Source organism: Pipistrellus hanaki (assembly GCF_964339955.1).
Source record: "Pipistrellus hanaki genome assembly, chromosome: 4".
Classification (NCBI taxonomy): Eukaryota; Metazoa; Chordata; class Mammalia; order Chiroptera; family Vespertilionidae; genus Pipistrellus; species Pipistrellus hanaki.
In genome coordinates, this window is record NC_140506.1 from 48236943 (window position 1) to 48260087 (window position 23145).

Below are 23145 nucleotides of genomic sequence, written 5' to 3' on the forward strand. Positions count from 1 at the left end.
TCTGTTACACTTCATTGCTTCTTGTGTTATGCCAGGGTTGCACATTTCTGATTGTCTCATTCTTTTTGTTTATAGAAATCTTCGACTCTTCCCCACATTCTGAAGAGGTAGACATAATGACCAGTAAAAACAGAATTTTTCCCCCCCCCAACTCAACAAGCATTCCAATAACAATTACTGATGATTCTTTTGTTTCTGTTCACCTACAAAAAGATAGATTATAACTAGCTAGATCTACAAAGTGTCATTTCTTGCCAGATTTCACAAGAAGAGTTTTCTCCTCCATCAGAATTTCATAAATTCTCTTTACGATTTGCTGATTTCCATAGTAGCAAACCAATGTATGTGAAAGAACAGGGTAAGAGGTGGGGTGGGGCAAGGAGTGGGGCGGAAGGGGGGAGGGGAAGGTTAGAGATGCAACGTTGAAGGTTTTGCTCAAGTGCCTTTTTTGGGGGAGAGGGGTATTTCAGAGGAGAGCTTGAGAAAGTCTGCTTGCTGCTGACATTACTCCAGGAGCGTCTTTGCCTTGTTTCCCTATCTTATCTCTTCACTGAGGAAGCTATGAGTGCCTTTTAGTGTGCACTGAACTGCCCTTGTCCTAACACTGGAAGGAGCCTGTACCACGAGAACATCTTGAGAAGCGCATGGAACAAGCCCCCTGGTGAGCAGGAACTGTCAGCCATGTAGGAGAGGGTCGATCATTGGCTGAGAAAAGGGTTGGGTTTGGAGCTCACTATGGTACGGAAAGAAACTGAGAGTATAGCTGAAGCGATGATAATAATTACAGAAGCCCAGGTTGTTTTAATTTAAAAGTGAGGGAATATAATAAAAAACGATACTCAAGTCCCAGATTACGATGTTAAAAATAGAATGGATTCTAAAGAGGAGCATGGAGATCAGTGTCAGTAGGAATGTGACCAAGGAGACCTCTGGGGAAAGTGAGAAGCAGGGAACGATAGGGGGAAATGTCCTTCAGATAAGCCAATACATATTTAAATGCTTCAGCGAGGTGATTTGTTAGAATGCTGAAAGTACTGTTCACCAAGAAACTAACCTGCAAACCTCATATTAGGCGGGGGGGGGGGGGGGGGGGGGGAGACATATAAGAAAATTTCTATTGCTATTCACTGTAAAATAGAGTTTTAAACTGCAGTCAGGATTATAGACTCAGAAGTATAAAGTAAAAAGCACGTCAAGAAAAATAAGGATCAGAATTACTGTGTGAGGGCAGAAGTCAGGGTAAGTGGCTTATGACAGCTGTTGAATGACAAAGTAGAACACTGTAAAGCATGCTTATGAAATGCCCCAGTGGGGATGATATCCAATGGTTGGCCATAGCAGAGACACATGAACAGGACAAGTTAAAGAGTGCAAAGGATGATGGGGAAGACTTCAGAATTTACCATTGTAAATGGCACAACTTTTAGTTCAGTTAAAACTAGAGTCAGGTTATAGTAATATTTTTAAAAATCTATTTTACAAAATATATATTTATTGATTTCAGAGAGGAAAGGGGAGGAGGAGAGGAGAGAGGAAGGGAGAGAGAGAAGAAGAAAGGGGAGAGGGAGAGAGGGAGAGAGAAATATCAATGATGAGAGAGAATCACTGATTGGCTGCCTCCTGCACATCCCACACTGGGGATCAAGCCCACAACCTGGGCATGTACTCTGACTGGGAATCGAACCAAGACCTCCTGATTCATCAGTCAATGCTCAACCACCCAGCTGTGCCAGCGAGGCTATTTTTTAAATGTATCTGAATTCTTCAAAAAGAAGGTTTATAGAATTCAAATCTAATATCCTGTATTTCTGTTTGGCTACAAATGGACAACTTCACAAAATATTATGTATAAATAAATGATATAATCAATAGTGCTTGATTAGATACTTGTATACATATTTTTCAAGGGCTAAATAACAAAAAGACATATTAAAGGCCAGACTTCTTTGAAGTTCAACCCTTTGAGAAATGCTGGTAGGAATAGGCAGTCCCATTTCAAAGGAACATATATGTATTAGTATTTTAAAGTAACATTTTAACTGAAAACAAAACAAAAAAACAAAATGAAACAGCAGAACAGTTGTTTTAAAAACACAACTGGCCGGGACCGGTTTGGCTCAATGGATAGAGCGTCGGCCTGCAGACTGAAAGGTCCCGGGTTCGATTCCGGTCAAGGGCATGTACCTTGGTTGCGGGCACATCCCCAGTAGGGGGTGTCCAAGAGGCAGCTGATCGATGATTCTCTCTCATCGATGTTTCTAACTCTCTATCCCTCTCTCTTCCACTCTGTGAAAAATCAATAAAATATATTAAAAAACAAAAAAAACCCAAAAAAAACCAACACAACTGGTAACATAAATCCAATCAAACAAACAAAATGAACATTTTAGACCTTTTCTGAAAGAGCATAGGATAACAGTATTTTGCATATAAATAACATTCTGGATTCCCACTTTAGCTACTCCAAACAGAAATGAGGATATTGCAGCCTTGTGCCTTAGAAGAAACCAACAATTTAGAAAAGAAAAAAAAACAAAAAACAACTGTTGGTTATTTATGTGAGAAAAATTACCCAGATAATAAAAAGAGTAAAGTCAACTTTCCTTGTGACTAACTGTATGCTTACCAACCCTGGCACATGACTTTGCTTAGGTTACTCTATATGAAGTATGTGCAAGCTTTTGTAAAAAAATAAAATAAAATAAAATGCTAATCTTGATTTTAATGATTTTTGTGTAAATTTGCAAACTTTATCGCTCACAAGATTAGTTAATACATACAAATACATTTTTCACGAGGCAAGTAGACCTGCAGTCTATCTGTGTTGCCTTCTCCTATTTCCTTTCCCACAGCCTCCCTGGCCCCAGCAGCTAGTCCAAGTTCTCTGTTCTGCTTCCTAGTGGCTCAGGACTCCGCCACCGTGTCCTTCCTTCTTGGCTTGCTCTCTAAAGCACAGCCCTAGGCACCAGACCAGTAGGTCTGGAAATTATTTATTTACTTATTTTTCAATTACAGTTGGCATTCAATATATTAGTTTCAGGTGTTCAGCATAGTAGTTAGACATTTATATAACTTACGAAGTGATCTGCAAACTTTTTTGACTCAGCGCCCCATATTTTGAGTATGCCCTTAATATCTTTATAAATTACATACATATGACTGCCAATATATTAGGATTACAACAAAATATTCTGAAATAGAAAATTTTCAATAGTTGAGATAAAGATTAGATAAATCATTGATTTGAAACATTTAAAAATGCATTAATAAAACCAAATACATTTTCCTCCAAAATTGTATTGTTAATAAAGCTTTTAAGGAGAACAATGGAATATGCCTCATTGTTTTTAAAATCTCGGTTTAACATTTTTGTGATACAGCAATGCCGATTTCTGCGTTTAGTTACGTTTATTTAAAGGCTCTCTGAGGAAAGCTCACAAAGATATGTGGATTTATTTATTTATTTATTTATTTACAATATACTAGAGGCCTGGTGCATGGATTCATGTACTGGAGGGGTCCTTTGGTCTGGCCTGCAAGGATTGGGCCAAAACCAGCTCTCTGACACCTCCCAAGGGGTCCTGGATTGCGAGAGAGTGGTTCTCAGGTGATGCACCCCAGAACTGGGCACCTTCCTGTCTGCCTCTGGCTGTGTCACTAGAGAACAACAACAGTTGCCAAGTCACCACAGCTCGGCAGCTCCTGCATTGAGTGCCTGCCCCCTGTTGGTCAGCGCACGTCATAGCAACCAGTCCGATGGTCAAATGGTTGCGTGGGCTTTTATATATATAGATTTTTTAATTTACTTCAGAGAGGAAGGGAGAGGGAGAGAGAGACAGAAACATCAATGATGAGAGAGAATCGTTGGTCAGCTGCCACCTGCACACCCCACACTGGGGATCGAGCCAGCAACCAGGGCCCATGCCCTGACCTCCTGCTTCATAGGTCGATGTGCAATCACTGAGCCACGTCGACTGAGCAAGATATGTGGATTTAAATGGTAGAACTGCTTCCTTAGCTGTTTTACTAAATCGTGACACTTATTTTTCAGTCCCATTACTCATTATGCAAAGATTTTGGCTGAAATCTGATGAATACATTTCCATCTTGCCTACTATTACTCATTTGTTGCAGCAAACTAATTAGGTGTCATACATTTTTATATTGTTCACAAAAAATTTCAAAGTCGATAGCAATTTTATTTGAAAAATAGGTTGGTTTTAAAAATCTTTTAAGATATGAGTTATTATAGGCTATATTCATTATTTTCAATCACAAAAGAGGCTGCATGCATTATTTTCAATAAAAATTATGTAACGAAGGAAACATCAATCATCAGCATAGCATAGTGGGTATGGGCACAGATCCTGGATCCAACTGTCTAAACTGGAATCCCAACTCCTCTGCTCACTACTTGTGTAGCTGTGGGCAAGTTACTTAGCATGCTATGCCTCAATTTTCTCTCAAAATTAGGATCCTAATAGAGCCTAATTCAATAGGGTCACTATGAGATTAAATAAGCCAATACTTATAAAGCACTTACTATAATATCTGGCATATAGTAAGTATATTAAAGTGTGTAAAGGATTATGGGAAGATTTCTTATGCCTTGCTATTAGAAGTGTCATCATTAAAATTACTTTTGAAATCACTTTGGTATTATCTACCAAAGTAGGACATACACCTACCCTGTGACAGCGTACCCACCAAGAAACTATGTTTTAGAACAAGAGCAGTCCTAGCAGCTGTATTTGTAATAGGCAAACCCCAGAAATAACTCACATGTCCATCTACAAGAAAATGGATATTTGAAGAGTCACATCGAAGGCTATTCAAAAAGAAATGAAAAGAACAAATCACAACTACAGCAACGTGAAAAAATCCTACAAATGATGATAAGCATAAGAACCCAGACACATAGAGTATATCCATTGTGACGTCTCCTTTATCAAGTTCAATGAGAAGGATAACCAAAACATTAGTTTAGGAATGCACATATAGGTACTAAGACAATAAGAAAAAATAAAGAATCATCAAAAAAGTCAGGCTTGTGATTATCTCTGAGAAAAAGAAGATAACTGAGAAAGGGCAACCAGATAAGGGGGGCGTGTGTGCGTGTGTGTGTGTGTGTGTGTGTGTGTGAGTGTGTGTGTGTGTGGGGGGGCGTGTGTGCGTGTGTGGGCGTGTGTGTGTGTGGGGGGGGCATGTGTGTGTGGGCGTGTGTGCGTGTGTGCGTGTGTGTGTGTGTGTATGCAGTGTAGACCTTGCATGAGTGCTGATAACGCTCTATTCTCCTGACCTGGAAAATGTTTAGAAATGTTTATTTTATCATTATTTATTAACTTGTGTGCATATATATTATGCACCTTTCTTAATATGTGTGATATTTCACAATGAGGAAATGTTTTTTTAAAAAAAAACAAAAAACAAACACCCAGCTATACAAATCTTGCTTTCACAAACCTAACCACATTGATAATATCCTATATTATATGTATTCTGGCTCCAGATTCTTTGCTAAAACAACTATCTCTGAGATATATCATGAGTGAATTTAATGTAGTTGCTCTCACTGTAACCTTAGTTTGGACTCCTTCCATTATGTAAAAATATTTTTTAGTCTAAACAACTAATCCATCAGTGGTTACATTTATACATGTCTTGCATACAACAGTTTTTTGTTTTTTTTAAGTCAATTGCTTTTTAAAATATCATTGAAAGATGTACTAGAGAAAGAATATCTTCTCAAATATCCCTTTCCTTTAATGGCTCACCAAAAAATGTTATTTTAAAATGTATTTTGTTATTAAAGCACAATCTGATAAGTACCACTCTGAAACAGAATCTATTAAAACCATAACGTTTTATGTTTTTATATATATATTAAAACCGCCTGCACCCCTGCGATTTAACCTTATCATAAATTTCCCACACTGTGTAACTTGTTACAATACCTCCTGTGTCTTTTTGGGTCTTGAGCAATACTTCATATCCATATTCTCAATGTATTCGCTGCCAAAGGAATGCAGTTTTTGTTTTTTTCATTTGTGTCCCATGTATAGTTCAGCCATTTCTATCTTTGTAAGAAGAAAACTATTTTCCCTATTCGTGCTGCTTTTTCACTTTCCTTTTTTAAAGGAAGTTCAGAAGAGGCTTTATAGCATTTATAATCGGTGAGTTTTCTTTAAAGTATCAGCTTTAATAGTAATTTACTTTAATATCCTGCAAATATTGTTGTTTTATCTTCATGTCTGATGCCTAGTTTTTAAATGGTTACCTAATTGTGATCAGTTCAGCATATCGCTATCTATTAACTATACTACACACTTAGAGTGAAGTTGATGTTAGCAAAAGTAAGATGCAAATTAATACCAATGTTCTTTATAATTTCAATTATTATGGCCAACTTATTGTCAGATCTGATTAGTCATTAGTTTTTCACCTCCCAATATGGCTCCCTAAGGGTGTCAGAAATGTCAGCTTAGCCAATTGTGTTAGCCTATTATTGCATTATTAATACTATCTCCATTGGTCCACGCTGTAACAGTTAGTTTATTTAAATATCCATAAATCCGCTTAGATACAAAAGCTGCAACATGTGGCAATATGTTGACAATCAACAAAGGAGAGAACCCTCTGTCCCCCACCTGTGCTGTGCTCCCTCCCACTCCCAAGAACACCGAGTGCTTGCCCACTTACAGATCAAGTGGCGGTGCCTCATATTAAATATTAGTAAAGTTTAATTTCTTTCTCTCTTCGGTTTAAAACACACACACACACACACACACACACACACACACTTGTAAATAGAAGTTCAAACACTCAATTCTGGAATTTCAGGGGTCATCTTTTGCACCCCATTTTGGAGACCCTTGCTTTAGGTAAGTAGTCTTTAAATTTTTAACATTAGAAAGCACTATTTTTAACAAAAATGGACAAGAAACTCAAAAAAAAAAAAAAAAAAAAAAAAAAAAGATGGCAAGAAGCCTGATGAGGGAGCAGTAGGGGCTCAGACCCTCCAGGCATTTTCTCCCCTGCTTCTTCAGGTGGACTTGAAGATGCCTCGGTGGAAACCTGGTTTCCTTGAAACACAGTAGGAAAAATCTTATGCCATCTTATGCCAGGCTTCCTTCTGCAGACCTGCCCTTACTAACACTTGCTTCTTTAAGCATCAAGGAACCAGCGCATTTTTGAAAGGCTGCCATATTAATATTCATGATCTGGGGACCAATGGTAGTTCACTGAGTTACCTTCCCCTTTCCTTACATTCATTTGTGGCTACCTTTAATCTGAGGATACGGACATCTATCAAAATAAATATAAAATGGTGGCATTTCACCCAACAAAATAGGAAAACATGTTTTTTTGGGCTGGAGGCACTTCCTTGTGTGTTGTTCCCCAGTGAACTTGAGTTTGGAGAACATATGATAATCCAATCTGTTACACCCTGGTTTAAAAAAATTTAATGCTACTAATGAGAGAAAGTACAGATATATAAACCAAATAAAAATCTATAATATCTGTAATAATAAATATGCAAATCGACCAAATGGCCGAACAGTGGAACTACCAGCCAGATGACCACACTATGACATCCATTGGTGCCAGGCCAGCCAAGGCGGGTGCGATGTGATTGGTCGGGAGGCCCAGCTATTGCCCCATGATCACCCTCCAGAGGGAGGCCCAGGCCACTGGCTGGTAGGGCAAGTGATCAATTGGGGGTGGGGGGGCTCCACAATCGACCCAAAGAGGGAGACCCAGGCCACTGACCAGGCTGCAGCAGGTAGCCTGGGCCTCCCTCTGCGGGGGGAATCTATTGTGGAGCTCTGCCTGGACCTCCCTTTTCGGGGGGATCAATCACAGGGCTCCCGGACTGTGACAGGGCGCAGGCCAGGCTGAGGGACATGCCCCCCCCGCATCAGTGCATGAATTTAGTGCACTGGGCCTCTAGTTGTAAATAAAAGGAAAATAACTATGAAAATGTTTTAAGATAATTATGAAAAAAAATCATTAAAATACCAGGAAATGGATCATCTGTGATAGTATATTAACCAAGATAATTAGCAATAATGCTGTAATAATTGACCCCAAAATGTCTGGTTTAATTCAACAAATATATATTTTCTCATTCATATTACAGTGAAATGCATGCAGTGAAGAGGCTTTACTGTGACCGGTCATTTAGGGACTCGAGCTTCTTTCACACTGCAGACCAACAAATTCAAACTCATGGTGTCAAGGTTGACCTAGTTTTATCCAGTTGGTAGAAGGAAAGATAAAAAGAGCATGGAGCCGAAACTGGTTTGGCTCAGAGGATAGAGCGTCGGCCTTTGGACTGAAAGGTCCCAGATTCGATTATGGTCAAAGGGCATGTACCTTGGTTGCGGGCACATCCCCAGTAGGGGGTGTGCAAGAGGCAGCTGATAGATGTTTCTTTCTCATCGATGTTTCTAACTCTCTAACCCTCTCTGTAAAAAAATCAATAAAATATTTTTTTTTTTTAAAAAGAGCATGGAGAAGGCACACCTTCTCTTATTAACTGCTCAGCAGGGATTATGTTCTGCTGGTGAGAACTAATCATATGATCCTACCTACATGCAAAAACTTTGGTAAACATGGTTTAGCTATGGGTCCTGGAAGAGAAAGTGGGTTTCGGTTAGCATCTAGCCAGGCTTGGTCAGACATTCAGAGGTTGGTTTAGGGATTCCCAATCTATAACGTGAACATCACCAGGTCTGCCTTTGGAAACCTCTTGGGTAGTCTCTACCACTCTCTTTTCAACCGGCTGTAATAACAGAATCTGCCTGCCAGCACCAATGTCAGCTCTCATTTCCAGAACAAGTCCCGATCTTCCAGTTTTTCACATCTTTGCATGTGATTTGCATATGATGCCCAGTACTCCTTCCCTCCCAGCCTCCTCTTGCTCCAAATCTCCTCTTCGTCTTTTAAGACCTAAGACAATGTTTACATTCTCTATGAACTTGCTCTAATGATACAGAAGACACAGATCTCTACTTAACATTCACCAGACTTGACTCTTGTAGTTCCACTTCTATCATTAGACTCATTAGCCTGTATGAGGATTATTTAAGGAACCAGTATGTTTTCCAAAGGATTGGACACATTAATATTCACAGTATAGTGACCATGAGTAGTAGACTTAGCTTCTAAAGGGTAAAGACTGACTGAGTCTTATGTACCTTAGTAGCTCCCCTGCCTCCGCAGCACAGGGTTGGCTCACATAATAACCGAGGGGAAATGCATCCTGTCTCCCCTCCTGCCACTTCCCCGTATCTCTCTCCCTCCTTTGGGTATTGTGGTAAAAACACAACAAAATTTAGCATCCTCACCATTTTTAACTGCACATTACGGTAGGGTTAACTATATGCTCCTCGTTTAGGACAGATCTCTAGAACTTTGTCATCTCACAACTGAAACTATACTCATGAAACAACTCCTCCCTTCCCCCCTCTCCAGTTCTGAGTGACCACTGTTTCTAAGACTGTGACTACCTTAAGCTATCTCATCTAAGTGGGGGGAAATCGAATTTGATTCTTTTGTGATTGGCGAATTTCATTTACTAAAATGCCCTCAAGATTCATTCATGTTGTAACATATGACAGAATGTCCTTGTTTTTGAGGCTGACTAATATGTCATTGCATGGACATATCACATTTTTATTTATCCGTGCATCCATTTATGTGTCTTTGATTTTGACCTGTGGTCACGGAAGAGGGCTAAGAGAAAATAGATTTTCTATTGACCCAAGAGAAAAGGCTTTCTTGTACTTAAATATTATAGGATGGCTTAGGTTCTGGAGACTAAAAGATAAATGATACTAAGTGCAAAGAGAAATTAGATTTTTTTTTTTTTAATCAGTGACTACAGATAGAATGCCTCCTACCATGCCCTACCTGAGCATAAGATACTGGCACTCTTTCCATGGGAGCAACAAGGGCCCATAATAAACAGCGCGTTCCAGAGGCCTCTTACCCTGGTCTACTCACTGCCCTACGCAGTACCTCCTGCTTCGTACCCTCAAAATATCAATAGCTCTGTTGAGAACAAGCAGCTGCAGAATGTTAAAGTAGGGCGAAATAAATGAATAGAGGGATAAACAAGAACTCGTTCAACACAGAGCACTTGTAAGAATTTTCATGTTGATAGAGAAGCTGAGCCCAGGGTAACCTACGGCCCTTCTGCGTATGAGTGGATTCCAGCGTTCATTCGCACCGAGGTGGTGTGAGGCCCTTAAGAGACGTCCATAACGTCCATAACCTTGGCCACCGTGCGCTATCACGAAGGAATCTAAAGTAACCTTGCATTAGCATGAACCTTATTTTTGCAGTTGGTCCCATGATAGACTATTATGAAATACGTAGCCATAATGTGTGCCGAGGGAGAAAAGAAATCTCCAAGAAAACTAACATTCAGCTTGTAAACGCGTCGAACACCTCATGCATAACTTGTTTAAAACCAGGGCACTACTACGAACCCCAGCACTTAAAATCCTGCAGTGTTTTCTTTCTTTTCTTTTTCTTTTTTTGTAAAATATGCCAAACGTAGCTTGAAATTGTAAATAATCCCCCCCCCACCAGAGCGATATTAGCAAATTGGTGTGTGAACAAAGGGCCCTTTCTGCACCAGCATGAATGCCGCCTCCCCCCACCGCACCCCCCACGCGCGATTTTGGAAAAGAGCTGAACTGCATGTTGACAAACCACAAAGCGGCGGACGCGGTAGAACCCTGTCTGTCAAGGCCCAGGGGGGGACCCCGGGCTGCTGGAGGGAGAGGCGGGCGGGCTGCCATCCCGGGCTTCACCCACCTCCTTTCTCTATCCAGGCTTTAGGGAGCGGGGCCTCCCTGCCCCACCCCCTCTCCCGGGCTCCGGTTACAGCCTTCCGAGTTGAACGAACTTGCTGCGGGCGGCTCGGCGATCGGGAGCCGCGGCGGCTCGGGCGGTGCATTGATTCATTTCCATTCCGCCGCCTCCCGGGCTCCGGTGGCCTCCCCCGCGCCCGCCCGACCCCAGCGGCCGGCACGTGCTGCGCCCTCCCCCGCCCGCCCGCCCGCCCCGCCGCGGGGGCGGAGGCCCGGCTCTCCGAGCCCGCTCCGGCCGGGAGGAGGAGGAGGAGCAGCAGCAGCAGCCGGAGCCGCAGACGGCGACAGCTGCCCGGCCCGGGAGCGCGGCGGAGCGGGGCTGCAGCGCGGGGCGTGGAGCTCCCGGGGCGGCGGCGGCGGTGACCGGGGCGGGAGGGAGCGGCGCGGCCGCCCTGGATGCTCCCGGGCGCTTCCCGGACCGGCCGGCCCCGCACGCCCCCCGCCGCCCGGGTGCTCGCCGCCCGGCGGGGCCCGCTCAGCGTCGGCCGCGCGCGCCGCGGCGGAGCCCGCGAGGGGGTCGCGGCCGGGGATGAGCTGATCGCGGGCCAGCACGCCGCGGACCGCGCCGGGAGGCCGTGCGGAGCCGCCTTTCTCCGGGCCGGCGCCCAGCCCCGGGAGCCGAGACCATGTACGTAGGCGGCGGGGTCCAGCCTTTGTCTCCTCCGCGCGCTGCGCCCCGGGCCGGGGCTGGGGCCGGGGCTGGGGCCCGGCCTCCGCGCTTCCCGTCCAGCCCCGGGCTCCCGGCGCTGACCCCGCGCCCCGGCCCCTCTGTGCCCGCAGGTCCATCCATATCGTGGCGCTGGGGAACGAGGGCGACTCCTTCCACCAGGACAGCCGGCCGTCCGGGCTCATCCGCACGTACCTGGGGAGGAGCCCGCTGGTGTCCGGGGACGAGGGCAGCTTGTTGCTGAGCGCCGCCAGCGCCGTGGCGCGCCCCGTGTTCACCGAGTACCAGGCCAGCGCGTTCGGCAACGTCCGGCTGGTGGTCCACGACTGCCCCGTCTGGGTAAGGCGCGGCGGCGGCGCGGAGCGCGCGGACACGGCGCTTCTTTCATTTTTCCCCTCTTCCTCCCCCCTCTCACCCTCCCCCGCCCCCGTCTTTTATGTAGGTGAAGTGGCCGGTGGAGTTTTGGAACGTTAGAGGGGAAACCTTGGGTTCTTTGTGTGGCCGGGCAGGGAGCACTCTTAGGAGGCACGGAGCCCAGCGGGAGAGGGGAGCGCGCACACCTCGCGGCCGGGCTTGCCCCGGGGTGACGCTGACAGCTGAACGTGCCAACCACGAGGGATGGGGTCACCGAGTTTCGCCAGCAGAAAGCAATGAGTGTATGCCCGCCCCGGGAGTGATAGTGTAATATTAGCGTTCTAAAAATAAACCCTCCCTCTGAAGGCTCCACACAGGCAGAAATACATTCCACCGGGCAGGTCGGAAACAGGACCGGGAAAGGAGAAAGACGGGGGCTGAGGATTCATGTCAAAGAACTCATTTATATTACTGTGAACCTTTGGCATTTCTTACCTGGCGTTTTTAATTTTGCCAATACGGATACTCTTGGTATAGTAGGCATTTGATTTTAGTGATCCATAAATAAGAAATGATACTACTAACATGCTTGGAATTTTCCAAAAGCTTTACATTTGGCAATACTTGGACAACACTTGTCATGAAAGTGATAAATGCTAATTCGATTCTTGACTGTTTGATAAAGGGAGAAAGGAATCCACTCCCTGACACATATAAATGTTTTCAGTACACAATGACATCATATGTTTAAATGTTTTCATTTAATCTTATTTGAAAATGCCTGATTGCTACTAAAGGTTAGACTTTGTAACCGAAGAAAGTTTAGTGTCTGAAAAAGGGAGTACAAATGATCATTATGTGAGATTTTTACATCTGGCAAGATTTAAAAACTGAATTTGGGGGAATAAGGAACTAATATACCTTTCTAAGGAAATGTGTAGAATGTACAAATTTCTAAATTGTGGAAAGAGATCACTTGTCCAAATAAATTTGTGATTAAAGGAAGTTTACACTAATAGACTAAAATAAATGAAAAACAGGCCTTTTTAATAATAGTGATGCTATTAAACTAGTGATGAAAGAGATGTTGCTGATCATAAGAAGCATTGATAGAGAATTTATTGTTTGAAGTCCATGCAAGCAAATAAAACACTGCTTTTAACTTCGGTATTTCTTTGTGAAAGATTTTACAGTCTAAAAACTTACTGGCTCTACGTGAACTTGATCAACCATTGAGTGAGTAGAGGAAATAAATGTAAGGAATATAGCATAAACTGGATTAGGATGTTAGGATTACCTTTTACATTTTTTTCTTTAAGCTGATAACTCTTTCCTATTTATAATATTAATTTAGCAAACAGCAGTACTTTTGTGATCCAATGAAATCTTCGAAATAGATTAAAATAAGCTCCAGTGGATTTTTGCTATTTACTGATTATTATGTTTTATCATAAAATCACCTTTTGTTTGGTTACACTTGGGCCCTATTTAAGGTAACGAGGTATAGTTTTCTATAGTTATAATGGTTTGCAGACATAGTAGAATATATTTATAGAGCTATTCTTTTTAAGGTGTGTTTCTTCTCTTGGTGTTAAATAAAAGCACATCAGAGATATTAAAGTTGATTGTATTCAGCAGCTGATATTTGACATGTACTGAGTCAGAATATTAAATACAACAGAGCAAAAACAGCACAGGTTTTGATGTCAAAAGGACCTGATTTCAGATCCTCACATTGCTGCTTAGTGGTTGTATTCCTTGCTAAGCCACTTGTCCTCTTTTTGCCTTACTTTCCCTGTGTATAAAGTAAATATAATAATCCCTGCCCCCTAGAGCTGTGCTGGAGAGTAAATGAGATAGTACAGGTAAAGATCTTAGTATAGAAACTGGCACGTAGTAGGTACTCAGTAAGTGCTAGCTGCTATAATAATAGTGTATTTATTACAACCTTAGTGTAGCCAGGTATCACTTATGCTAAGCCAAAGTAGTTTTCCCATACATCATTCAAGATTTAAACAAATACAGTACATTGATGCAGAAATGTTAGTACTTAGTATTGTATTTGCAGCCCCATAATCAAGTAGAATAAAATTGTTTTGCTGTAAAAGTTCAGATTAGTTTTCATTTTAAAAAGATGAGTTTGATTCTCCAAATGTGACTCCAAGCCTTGTGTTACATAACCTCCTAGAGGAAATCCTGGAACTGATTTACAAGGGGCGGGAAAATTTTGTTTCCTTCATGTTTCTAGAACCAGTGGAGCGTTTTTCTCTTTGAGAAGAAATGTGGTGTTTTCTTGGACTAGAATGAGATAGCTGTGCTTCTCTTTTCTAGTTTTCTTCTCTAGATCGGTAGCCTTACTCTGGATCCTTGCCATATAAACTTGGCATTTAAAAACTAAATGTGCTTCAGATTCATTTTATGTAGCTCATTATTTAGTATGTCTTCCTCAAACCCACCCTTTTTTGTTACAGTTATTTTATTTCTAGATCTTTTCCTGTTTACCAAAAATAATTCCACAAGAAGCAGTGAAGTAATGCATGCAATTTTCTTGTGCAAGGGTTGAAACTCTGATTTGTATTAAAAATAAAATGATTTATGTCTTTATATTCCCAATACCATAGTGCTAATGACACTAAAGCCCATTTTCTCATGACATTTTCCCTTAAATGTTTCTCTCCCTATCCTCCATCCAACCCCCTTACATTTCTCCAGTAACTCTGGATTTTGAACTATTTGGAATGCAAAGAGCAAGTTACTTTTGTTTTGTTCTCTTAGAGTTAAATGGCTGCTTTCTATTGATTTCACTTATGTTTAGTTTTTGTATACCATTCTTCTGATGTCCTTTTCCATTGTTATACTTGTATACCCTCTAATACTTCTATACTTCGAGTTTGAATACTATAACAGATACAGTTGGAACTGAATGGGTTTTGTGGTTTGGGATTTGGAAATTAGCCAGAGCTCTGCTCCCATTTTACACCCTTTACTAAGTGCAAGACTTTGCACTTTATAGTCATATATTTTGCCTTTGGGTTTTTTGTTTGTTTTAATCTTCCTTTAAAAATGTGGTATTCATCCTACTTTCAGCAGGGTTCGTAATTCTGGTTATTCTGAGTGTACTTGTAGGAAATGGGTGGGTTGGGAAGGTGCAGTTTTTGCTCAGGCTGTGGAGGTACGGGTGAGAAGAAGCTCTTTGCCCAGGGCACTGCTGGGTAACACTTCTCTAGAATTTTCCATCATAGGGTAAGAGCCTTGATACACAGGCACAGATCCTGATTGATTGATTCAAACACTATTAAACTTGTTTCAGACTCCTACGTCAAAACGAACACTTCTATAATCCAGCAATTTTTGGCACTGTTTACTATATCTACCTGTCTATTTTATTTGTGTGTGTTGTGTGTGTTGTGTGTCTGTGTGTGCAAGTGTGTTCCAGTAAATCTTTTTTCACACAAAAATAGGTGTCAGACCATATTTTCTTAATCCAACTCTATTACATCCATAAAATGCGTATAAAAGGCCACATGACAGGACAAGTAATGATGAATAGTTAACTAGGATTTGAGAAGAAATTATTTATGCATATTTAGCAGTGGTATTAAGACACATAAAGATGTTTTCTTTCTGCTATCTACACAAAAACTTTGAAAAACTTAAAGCCCTGAATTTTAAGGACTAGGGTCCATAATGAATTATTCTTGGCCCCAGTTCTAAATGTAAATATTAGAACTCTCATGCAAAAGTATTTCAAAACTAGAAAGATTTATCCTGAATTTTTTTTAATCCTCATTCAAGGATATGTTTTCATTGATTTTTAGAGAGAGAAGAAATGGGGAGAGAGAGAGAGACATCAATGTGAGAGAGAAACATCCACTGATTGCCTCCAGTACATGCCCTGAGTGGGGATCAAACCTGCAACCTTTTGGAGCGTGGAAGAGCACTCCAAACCAACCAAGCTGCCCCACTAGGGCCTAAATTTTTAACTTATATGAGCAAAATACATGAACTGCAAGTAGAGTTCTTACCATGTTAGCATCTTATAATACACAGTATCTTTTTATAGATGCACCCTTCCCACCATGCACCTGCATGTACATACTGTATGCATGCGGTGCTGTCCAAAGTATACATGAAAATATATATGAATTTTGAAAATACAAATAAAATATAGAGCTCCACAGAATTTACAGTGCATTACAATTCAAAACACTGAATAATTCCGCAGTGTCTAACTGGGTCAAGGAAAATCCTCTGAAGCTTCCTTACTCATACTGATGCTTTGTATCTAATGTTTAGCATTATGTCTTTACAATTATTAGGTGGTAAGAATAAGGCATCATTTTAAAGCAAAGTGCTTAGTTTTAAACACAAATATTGAAAGAGGTTGCTTATTTCATTAGCTTCTCAGGAATTCTCTAGATTGTCTACCATTACTTAGTTGTCTAGGCTAAATGAGTAAATAAGAAGCTGTAGACTTCAAACATTTAAAAAATTATGAAATTACTTTTGTGAAATAAAATTTTTAATGAATTCCACAAGTTAAATTATAACAAAGAAATTAAACTACTGATACATGATTGATTTGAAGACAGACTAAAGATTACTCTTTGCATTTTGTTTAGGACATTTTTGACAGTGACTGGTACAGTTCTCGAAATCTGATTGGGGGTGCTGACATCATTGTGATCAAATACAACGTAAATGACAAGTTTTCATTCCATGAAGTGAAGGATAATTATATTCCGGTGATAAAAAGAGCATTAAATTCAGTTCCAGTAATCATTGCTGCTGTTGGTACCAGACAAAATGGTAAGTATAACATTTTCTCTTTTATAATGTGAGTACCATATTAATTTTAAATAGAGCTAAGTTTATTAATTATTAATATAATTTTTATTTAAAAAAAAAAAGCCTAGATGACTGTGGGTTCAGATGCCAGCTATTATCTCTTCATCATTGGATTTGATCATGAGATGTCAAAGGAAAGTATTGAAAACTGCTGTGATTACAATGCATCAAGTATCCCAGAGCCAACTCAAAAATCACTTTGATTTGGTGATACCTTATATTTCTTAATAGTACTGGTATTTTCTCAGTAAATCTGTCTTTAAATATTTAGTTTTATTCATTTATTTATTTTTATTGAGATATAGCAGAGTAATGGACATGAAGTTCACTAATCTTTGAGTGCAGCATTTTTACATCTGTATGCATCCATGCAGCCATCACACTGAGATATAGAACATTTGCAGCATGTAAGAAGGCTCTCTCTCACCTCTTCCCAGTTATAATAACACCCCTCCCCAGAGGTAACCGCTGTTCTGACTTCTAAAAACATAGATTAGTTTTACCTATTCTTGAACTTCATGCAAATGTAATGACTGGTGTCTGACTAATTTCAGTTAGCATAATACTTTTGAGATTCATCTATGCTGTGCTTATCTGTCATTTGTTCTTTTTATTGCTGTATATTCCATTGTGTGAATAGCTGCAATTTATTTATCCATGCTCCTTTTGATGATGCTTAGGTTTCTACCTCCAATCGGGGCTGTTGAGTCATAGGATAGGAACATGTTTAACATTAGTAGATACAAATAAGTTTGACCCTTCCTTGACCCCACATCCCCTCTATATCTCTATTTTTCTTCCTACTGCTGGCTGTGATTCTTGAAAGTATCTTCCCATTCATTCTTCAGTGCACTACAGTCTAATTTTGACATTTACAATTACATTGAGTTTGTTCCCACTCAGGGTTGCCAGGTTATTATATGCTTATTGCCAAATGTAATACATTTCAATAATAATTTGCTCTTTGAAATTATTCAAACACAGCTCTTCCTTTGGTTAATAGAGTTATTTGTACTTTAGTAATTGGTCTAGTTCTTCTTTACTGCTACTCCCCTACCTCCTGTCCCCTCACCACATGCACATATCTCAGTGCGTCCTGTAGTTGTTGCCCAGAGTTCCATCCGTTGACATCACCTTTTCTTGCTCTTGACTCTGACCAGGAATCCGCTCATTCCTTGCCCCAGCCTGCTCTGTAACAACACTGAGGATTACCCAGTCTCTTTCTCTGGCTCCCGTCTCCCGCACGACCCCTAGCTCCACAGACACCTTCCTCATTTTACTGAATTCCCTATCTTGGTGAATAATTTCAAATCTATACATTGATCCAAACTGGAATCATCCAATCATGCTTTCTCTCCCACCCCCTATATCCAATTGACTGAAGAGTTCTAGATTTTACATTTTAAACGAATCTCAAACTCATGTTTCCTCTCCATGGTCACTGGATCCTAGTCATTTACTCTTCTGTCATAGCAGCCTTCCTTTTGATCTCCTATAGGGACAGTTCCAGATTTTGCAGGACCTGAAACTTACACAGTTTTAGAGATTCTTAGTAAGGAAAAATAAAAACAACGTATATGTACATAAATGAATATTTATGAAAGAGAAGAGAAACAACAGATTGTAAATCTTAAACAGCTGTCAAATACCACAAAATACTTAAACAATCTTTCTATTATTGAACAGCTTGACACTTGTTTAACTTTTCTTATCTTTTGGGGGCTACACGGTCTTTGATCCCCTCTTTATAGGATAAGCACTTTTTAATGTCTTCTACAGAGAGAAGAAAATAATAGTTTCTTCCAGCATATTTCTCCGCTGACCACAGTGGTGCAGGGCGCTGTAGTTTGTGTTGCGTTCGCCCTTTAGCTTGGCATCTTTGTGTCATGGCATCAAGTAAATCAGCACAGTGGGTGGCAGGAACATCCTGAGCCTCTTCAAGCTAGCTCTAATTAATTTTTGAGTTCTTCCTTATTTTCTGGCACAAGATGCCCCAGGCTCATCTTACACGTTGCCTGCGCCAGGCCTGGCATTCGTCCTTTCTTCAAGGAGCTCTGGTTCCTGATAATGAGGAATGATATTTAGAAACCAAGATCTGGGCTCTGGGGTGTTCATTACTGTAGGTGTCAGGGCTTCTAGGCTTTGATACCCTTATCCTAATCCGATGTTTTAATCTTATTTCCATAATTTTCTAATGCAAAGTTGTGCCTAAAATACAAGATAGGTGTATCCTCTGTGTCCTATGACCATCACACTGAACTCTGTGAAGGACTTAATGTCTTTCTTTAGATCTGGGAAGGTCCAGCTTCCTCACTTCTTCAGGTATCACCTTCCCTTCCTTTTCTCTATTCTTTCCTTTTGGGACTCTTACAAAACTGATGTTGAAACTTCTGGACCTTGCCTCCATTTCTCTCATCATTTTTATTTCCTATCCCTTATTTCTCCCTGTCCCATTATGGGAGAATTCTTGGTCTTTTTTTTTTTCTTCTTCTTTTTTTTTTCCTCTTTTTCTTTTTTTTTCTTCTTCTTCTTCTTCCCCAACTCACAAATTTGTTCTTCTTCTTCTGGGTTTATTGCTTTTTTCATATCCAAGATCTCTAATTGGTTCTCTTTCATAATTTTTTGTTCCTGTTTTAAGGACATAACTACTTTAAAAAAACTCAATTAATTATACTTATTTCAAGACTCTGTTTTGATTGCCCTATTAAGTTTGGTTTTGAGTGGGGAGCATTTTATAAGTCTTTCCATTTGGTGAGATTTTATTTCATGGTATGGATGCTTCTCAAGTGTTTGATAGTTATTTGCCTACGTTTATAATTTATATTCCCTGTTGATGCCTTCCTCCCCCTCTGCCCATCTGCTCTCTGGGGTAGGCGTGGGAGTGGAAGTACAAACAGGATCTGCAGGCCTTGCAGCTTTCACTAGGATACTCGATAATCTCCACTGGGTCGCCCTTGGGACTCCCTCCCTCCCCAGTCATCGAGCAGGGAGCATTCTTGCCGTTGACACGGTGCAGAACTTCATGACCCACCAGTACTCCGAGCTTCAGCTTTCTCCTTGGGTCCTGTGCCATCAGCCTGTGGCCTCTCATGCAGTCCTATTTCCTGGGTGAGAATCTCTCCCCTGATTTTTGTTTTGCTGTATATGCATATATCCCTTCTTCCCTCCCTTCCTTCCTCCCCCAGCCCTCCCTTTCTTCCCTTCTTCCTTTCTCCCTCGTTCCTCTTACCCCCTTCTCCTCTTTATTTTATCATTTTGTGATTCAGCAGGGAGAAGAGGTTGCAGTGTGGGCCTAGCTCGTCATCTTGAAACTGGAAGTGAATGTGTTCTATTTTTTCTCTCACGTCCAGGCCTCTGCGAAGGCCACATCCTCTGATTGGAGTGCCCCTCTGCACACCCCCATCCTACCTGCATAGCAAATTCATGTTTATCTTTTAAATCAGTGCCTCTTCTGTGCAGCCTTCCATACCCCCCCCCCCCCCAGGCAGAGTTCATTTTCTTCAATTTCCATGGTGAATTTGTTTACCTTTATTTTAGTACTTACATTATAATTGTTTGCAGTCATGTCTATATTGGCTCCGTTGATTATGAATTTCTTTTATCTGTGTGTCCTTATATCCCTAGTATTTGATGTGGTAGGGGCTTAATACATGTTTGCTTAGGAATGCTTTAATCTTTTTTATGAACCACAATACATGATGAAAAAAATAAATTTCACTGACAAGATGAAATTAACTTGCCTTATAAGAATTTATCACAAAGTAATTGCAAAGTTAAATTTGTCTATTCAACTCAAGGGCATTTATTGTCTCCCAATATTGTCTCCCATTTATTGTCTCATGTATGCCAATCCCTTGTAATACATGAAACTCCTGGTAACTCCTCTCTTGGTCTCTTTTTAGCATTGGTTTAGCAAATACAATCAATCTCATTTCTCCTTTGTTACCCATGTTTTGACAAGCTTGAGTGTATATATCTTCTTCATTGTTCTTGGCTCTGAATAAATTTTTGGCTTTTACTAAATATTGAATTAATCTTTAAAGTAGGAAAAGGATCTTTCAAACATGCCTCGGGTGTATTCATAGCCTTCGCTCCTGAAAATTGGCTTCCTATCTTCTTTTTGAAGCTCTGATATAGCCTAGTACATTGCTATGCTAGAATTGTTACAAGGATTTTTTAAAAATATGCTTTTATTTATTTTAGCGAGAGGAAGGGAGAGGGAGAAAGAAGAAAAAATTGATGTGAGGGAAACATAGATCAGCTGCCTCCTGTAGGCTCCCTACTCGGGATTGAGATTGTAAACCGGGCATGTGCCCTGACTGGGTATCCTACCAGCAACCTTTGGGTGTGTGGGATGACGCTCAACCAACTGAGCCACTGGGTCAGAGCATTACAAGGGTTTCTAAAAGTTTCAAGCATTGGCAACATCGTAAGAATCACCCTAAAGATTCACAAAGCCACCTCTTTGAAAGAGATGCCGTTCATTTTAATTCCAGAGTTACATTGTGTTTGCTTTAAAATGATGAACATTTAGTGATAATTAAAAAGATAATATGGAAGAAAAAAAGCTACAATGTTAACTGGAAGCATAACACTCTGAGTCACAAAGTCCCTTTGACCCTGAGGTAGGCTCTTGGGAGTAAACTCCTGAAGAAGGCTCCACAGTTTAAAATTATTTTGGGTCTTCCAATTGTTTCTGATGGAATGCTCAATGAAGGCTTATTTAAGCCTTAAATGTTTTGTTGATTTTCTCCTACCCAACACATAATGCCTAGATATTTTTCCTTTTGTGTGTGTGTGAACAAAAAGAAATGTCTTTTGTGTCTAAGAAGCTACATAAAAATCTATAATAATAAAAGCATAATATGCTAATTAGACTGGATGGCCGAACAGCAGAATGACCTTCCGGATGAAGCCAGGGCTGCGAGGGCTGAGGCAGCCACTATGGCTGCAAGGGCTGAGCCCCTTGCACGAATTTCGTACATCAGGCCTCCAGTTAGATATAAGGAGGAACATTTTAGTGTCACTAATATATGTATGGCTACTCACACTGGGAAACCCTACTGAGCTGGATTAAATCTGAAATTAGTTATATTTTCCTTCAAATCAGATTATTTGTTAAAAAAAAGTATTTCAAATTCTGTTCACTTAATTTTCACTTGAAAACTACTGACTTTGCTTTATTTTTGTGTAGAAATAAAGTTTAATGCCTGCCCACCCCATTCCATCCACATAAGAAGAGCTTTGAGGACATAAGAAACCTTCTGTCTTCAGAAAGTTAAAGGCGCCGTTTATGAACGCTTTCTAAAGAATGTGAAATACCAGTGTTTTTCAGAGTAGGCTAAGTTCTGTGTGAAGACTTTACTCCAGACCTAAAATGATCTTGGAAAAAGTAAATGCAGAAACTCAGAGTAGAAAGTATACCATACTTTAGAGAATCCAAGTTTAACTGTTAAATCTCCACATGTTTAGAATCCATAATTATTTATTCAAACTAAGTTTTCAGCTTATTTCTTTCTTTCTTTTTTTTTTAAATAAATTTTATTGATTTTTTACAGTGAGGAAGAGAGAGGGATAGAGAGTTAGAAACATCGATGAGAGAATCATCGATCAGCTGCCTCTTGCACACCCCCTACCGGGGATGTGCCTGCAACCAAGGTACATGCCCTTGACCGGAATCGAACCCGGGACCTTTCAGTCCACAGACCGATGCTCTATCCATTGAGCCAAACCGGCTTCAGCTCAGCTTATTTCTTGATGTTGCTTTATTTATTAGATGGAGCAAGTAACAGTTGTTGTTTTTTTTTTGTTTCTCCATTTCTAACACAAGGAGACTTGGACAGTTCACTTAACCTCTATGAGCTTCAGTTTCCTCTGTAAAATGAGGATGTGAGTATGTACGTGGTTTCTGAGCTCTAAAATGCTTTCAATAAAGCTAAAATTATCTGTCATGTGTGCACACACACATAGTTGCATACATAGTATGCACATGCACTCAGTATCCTTAGCATACACCCTATATACACACGTGCTCTGTCGGTACGTGGCTCCTTGGTAGAGGATTTGCTGTGTAGGCTGTGGGGAGTTTCCCAAATGCCCTTTCAAGGCCACTGTTCTTACTCGCCCTGTTGCTGGGCTCATTGGCTGCTGAGGCCACGGAGCTGAGCCCCTCTCCAGGCATTACCCTCTGCCTGTAGCAGCTGCTTTCTCAGGGTTATGGCTCCCGCACGCAGGGGTCCTCCTCTGATTGCCAATGGATTTAGGGATGTAAAGGTCCGGCTGCCTTTCCCCAAAGGGAGCCATTCTAAGGGCCATTTAAGCTCCAAAACACCCTGTACGATCAGTGGAGGCTTCCGTTGCAACTGTATTGCAGTTTGAGATTTTCCTCTGCCC

At 40.9% G+C, this 23145-nt stretch overlaps 2 protein-coding genes across 4 annotated transcripts in view; one reads left to right on the forward strand and one right to left on the reverse strand.

Annotated features, from left to right (window-relative positions):
• Positions 1 to 10962, reverse strand: part of SPATA9 (spermatogenesis associated 9) — a 51298-nt gene extending 40336 nt beyond the window's left edge. For all 3 annotated transcript variants that reach the window (XM_084881970.1, XM_084881967.1, XM_084881968.1), the window contains exon 1: positions 10828 to 10962. The gene's annotated coding sequence lies outside the window, so the exon portion shown is untranslated. The remainder of the gene's footprint in view (positions 1 to 10827) is intronic.
• Positions 10963 to 11136: 174 nt separating this feature from the next.
• Positions 11137 to 23145, forward strand: part of RHOBTB3 (Rho related BTB domain containing 3) — a 56431-nt gene continuing 44422 nt past the window's right edge. Inside the window, 3 exon segments of the mRNA XM_084881964.1 lie at positions 11137 to 11511; positions 11664 to 11889; positions 16527 to 16713. Of these exon segments, the coding sequence (XP_084738090.1) occupies positions 11510 to 11511; positions 11664 to 11889; positions 16527 to 16713 (415 nt within the window). The 5' untranslated portion in view covers positions 11137 to 11509.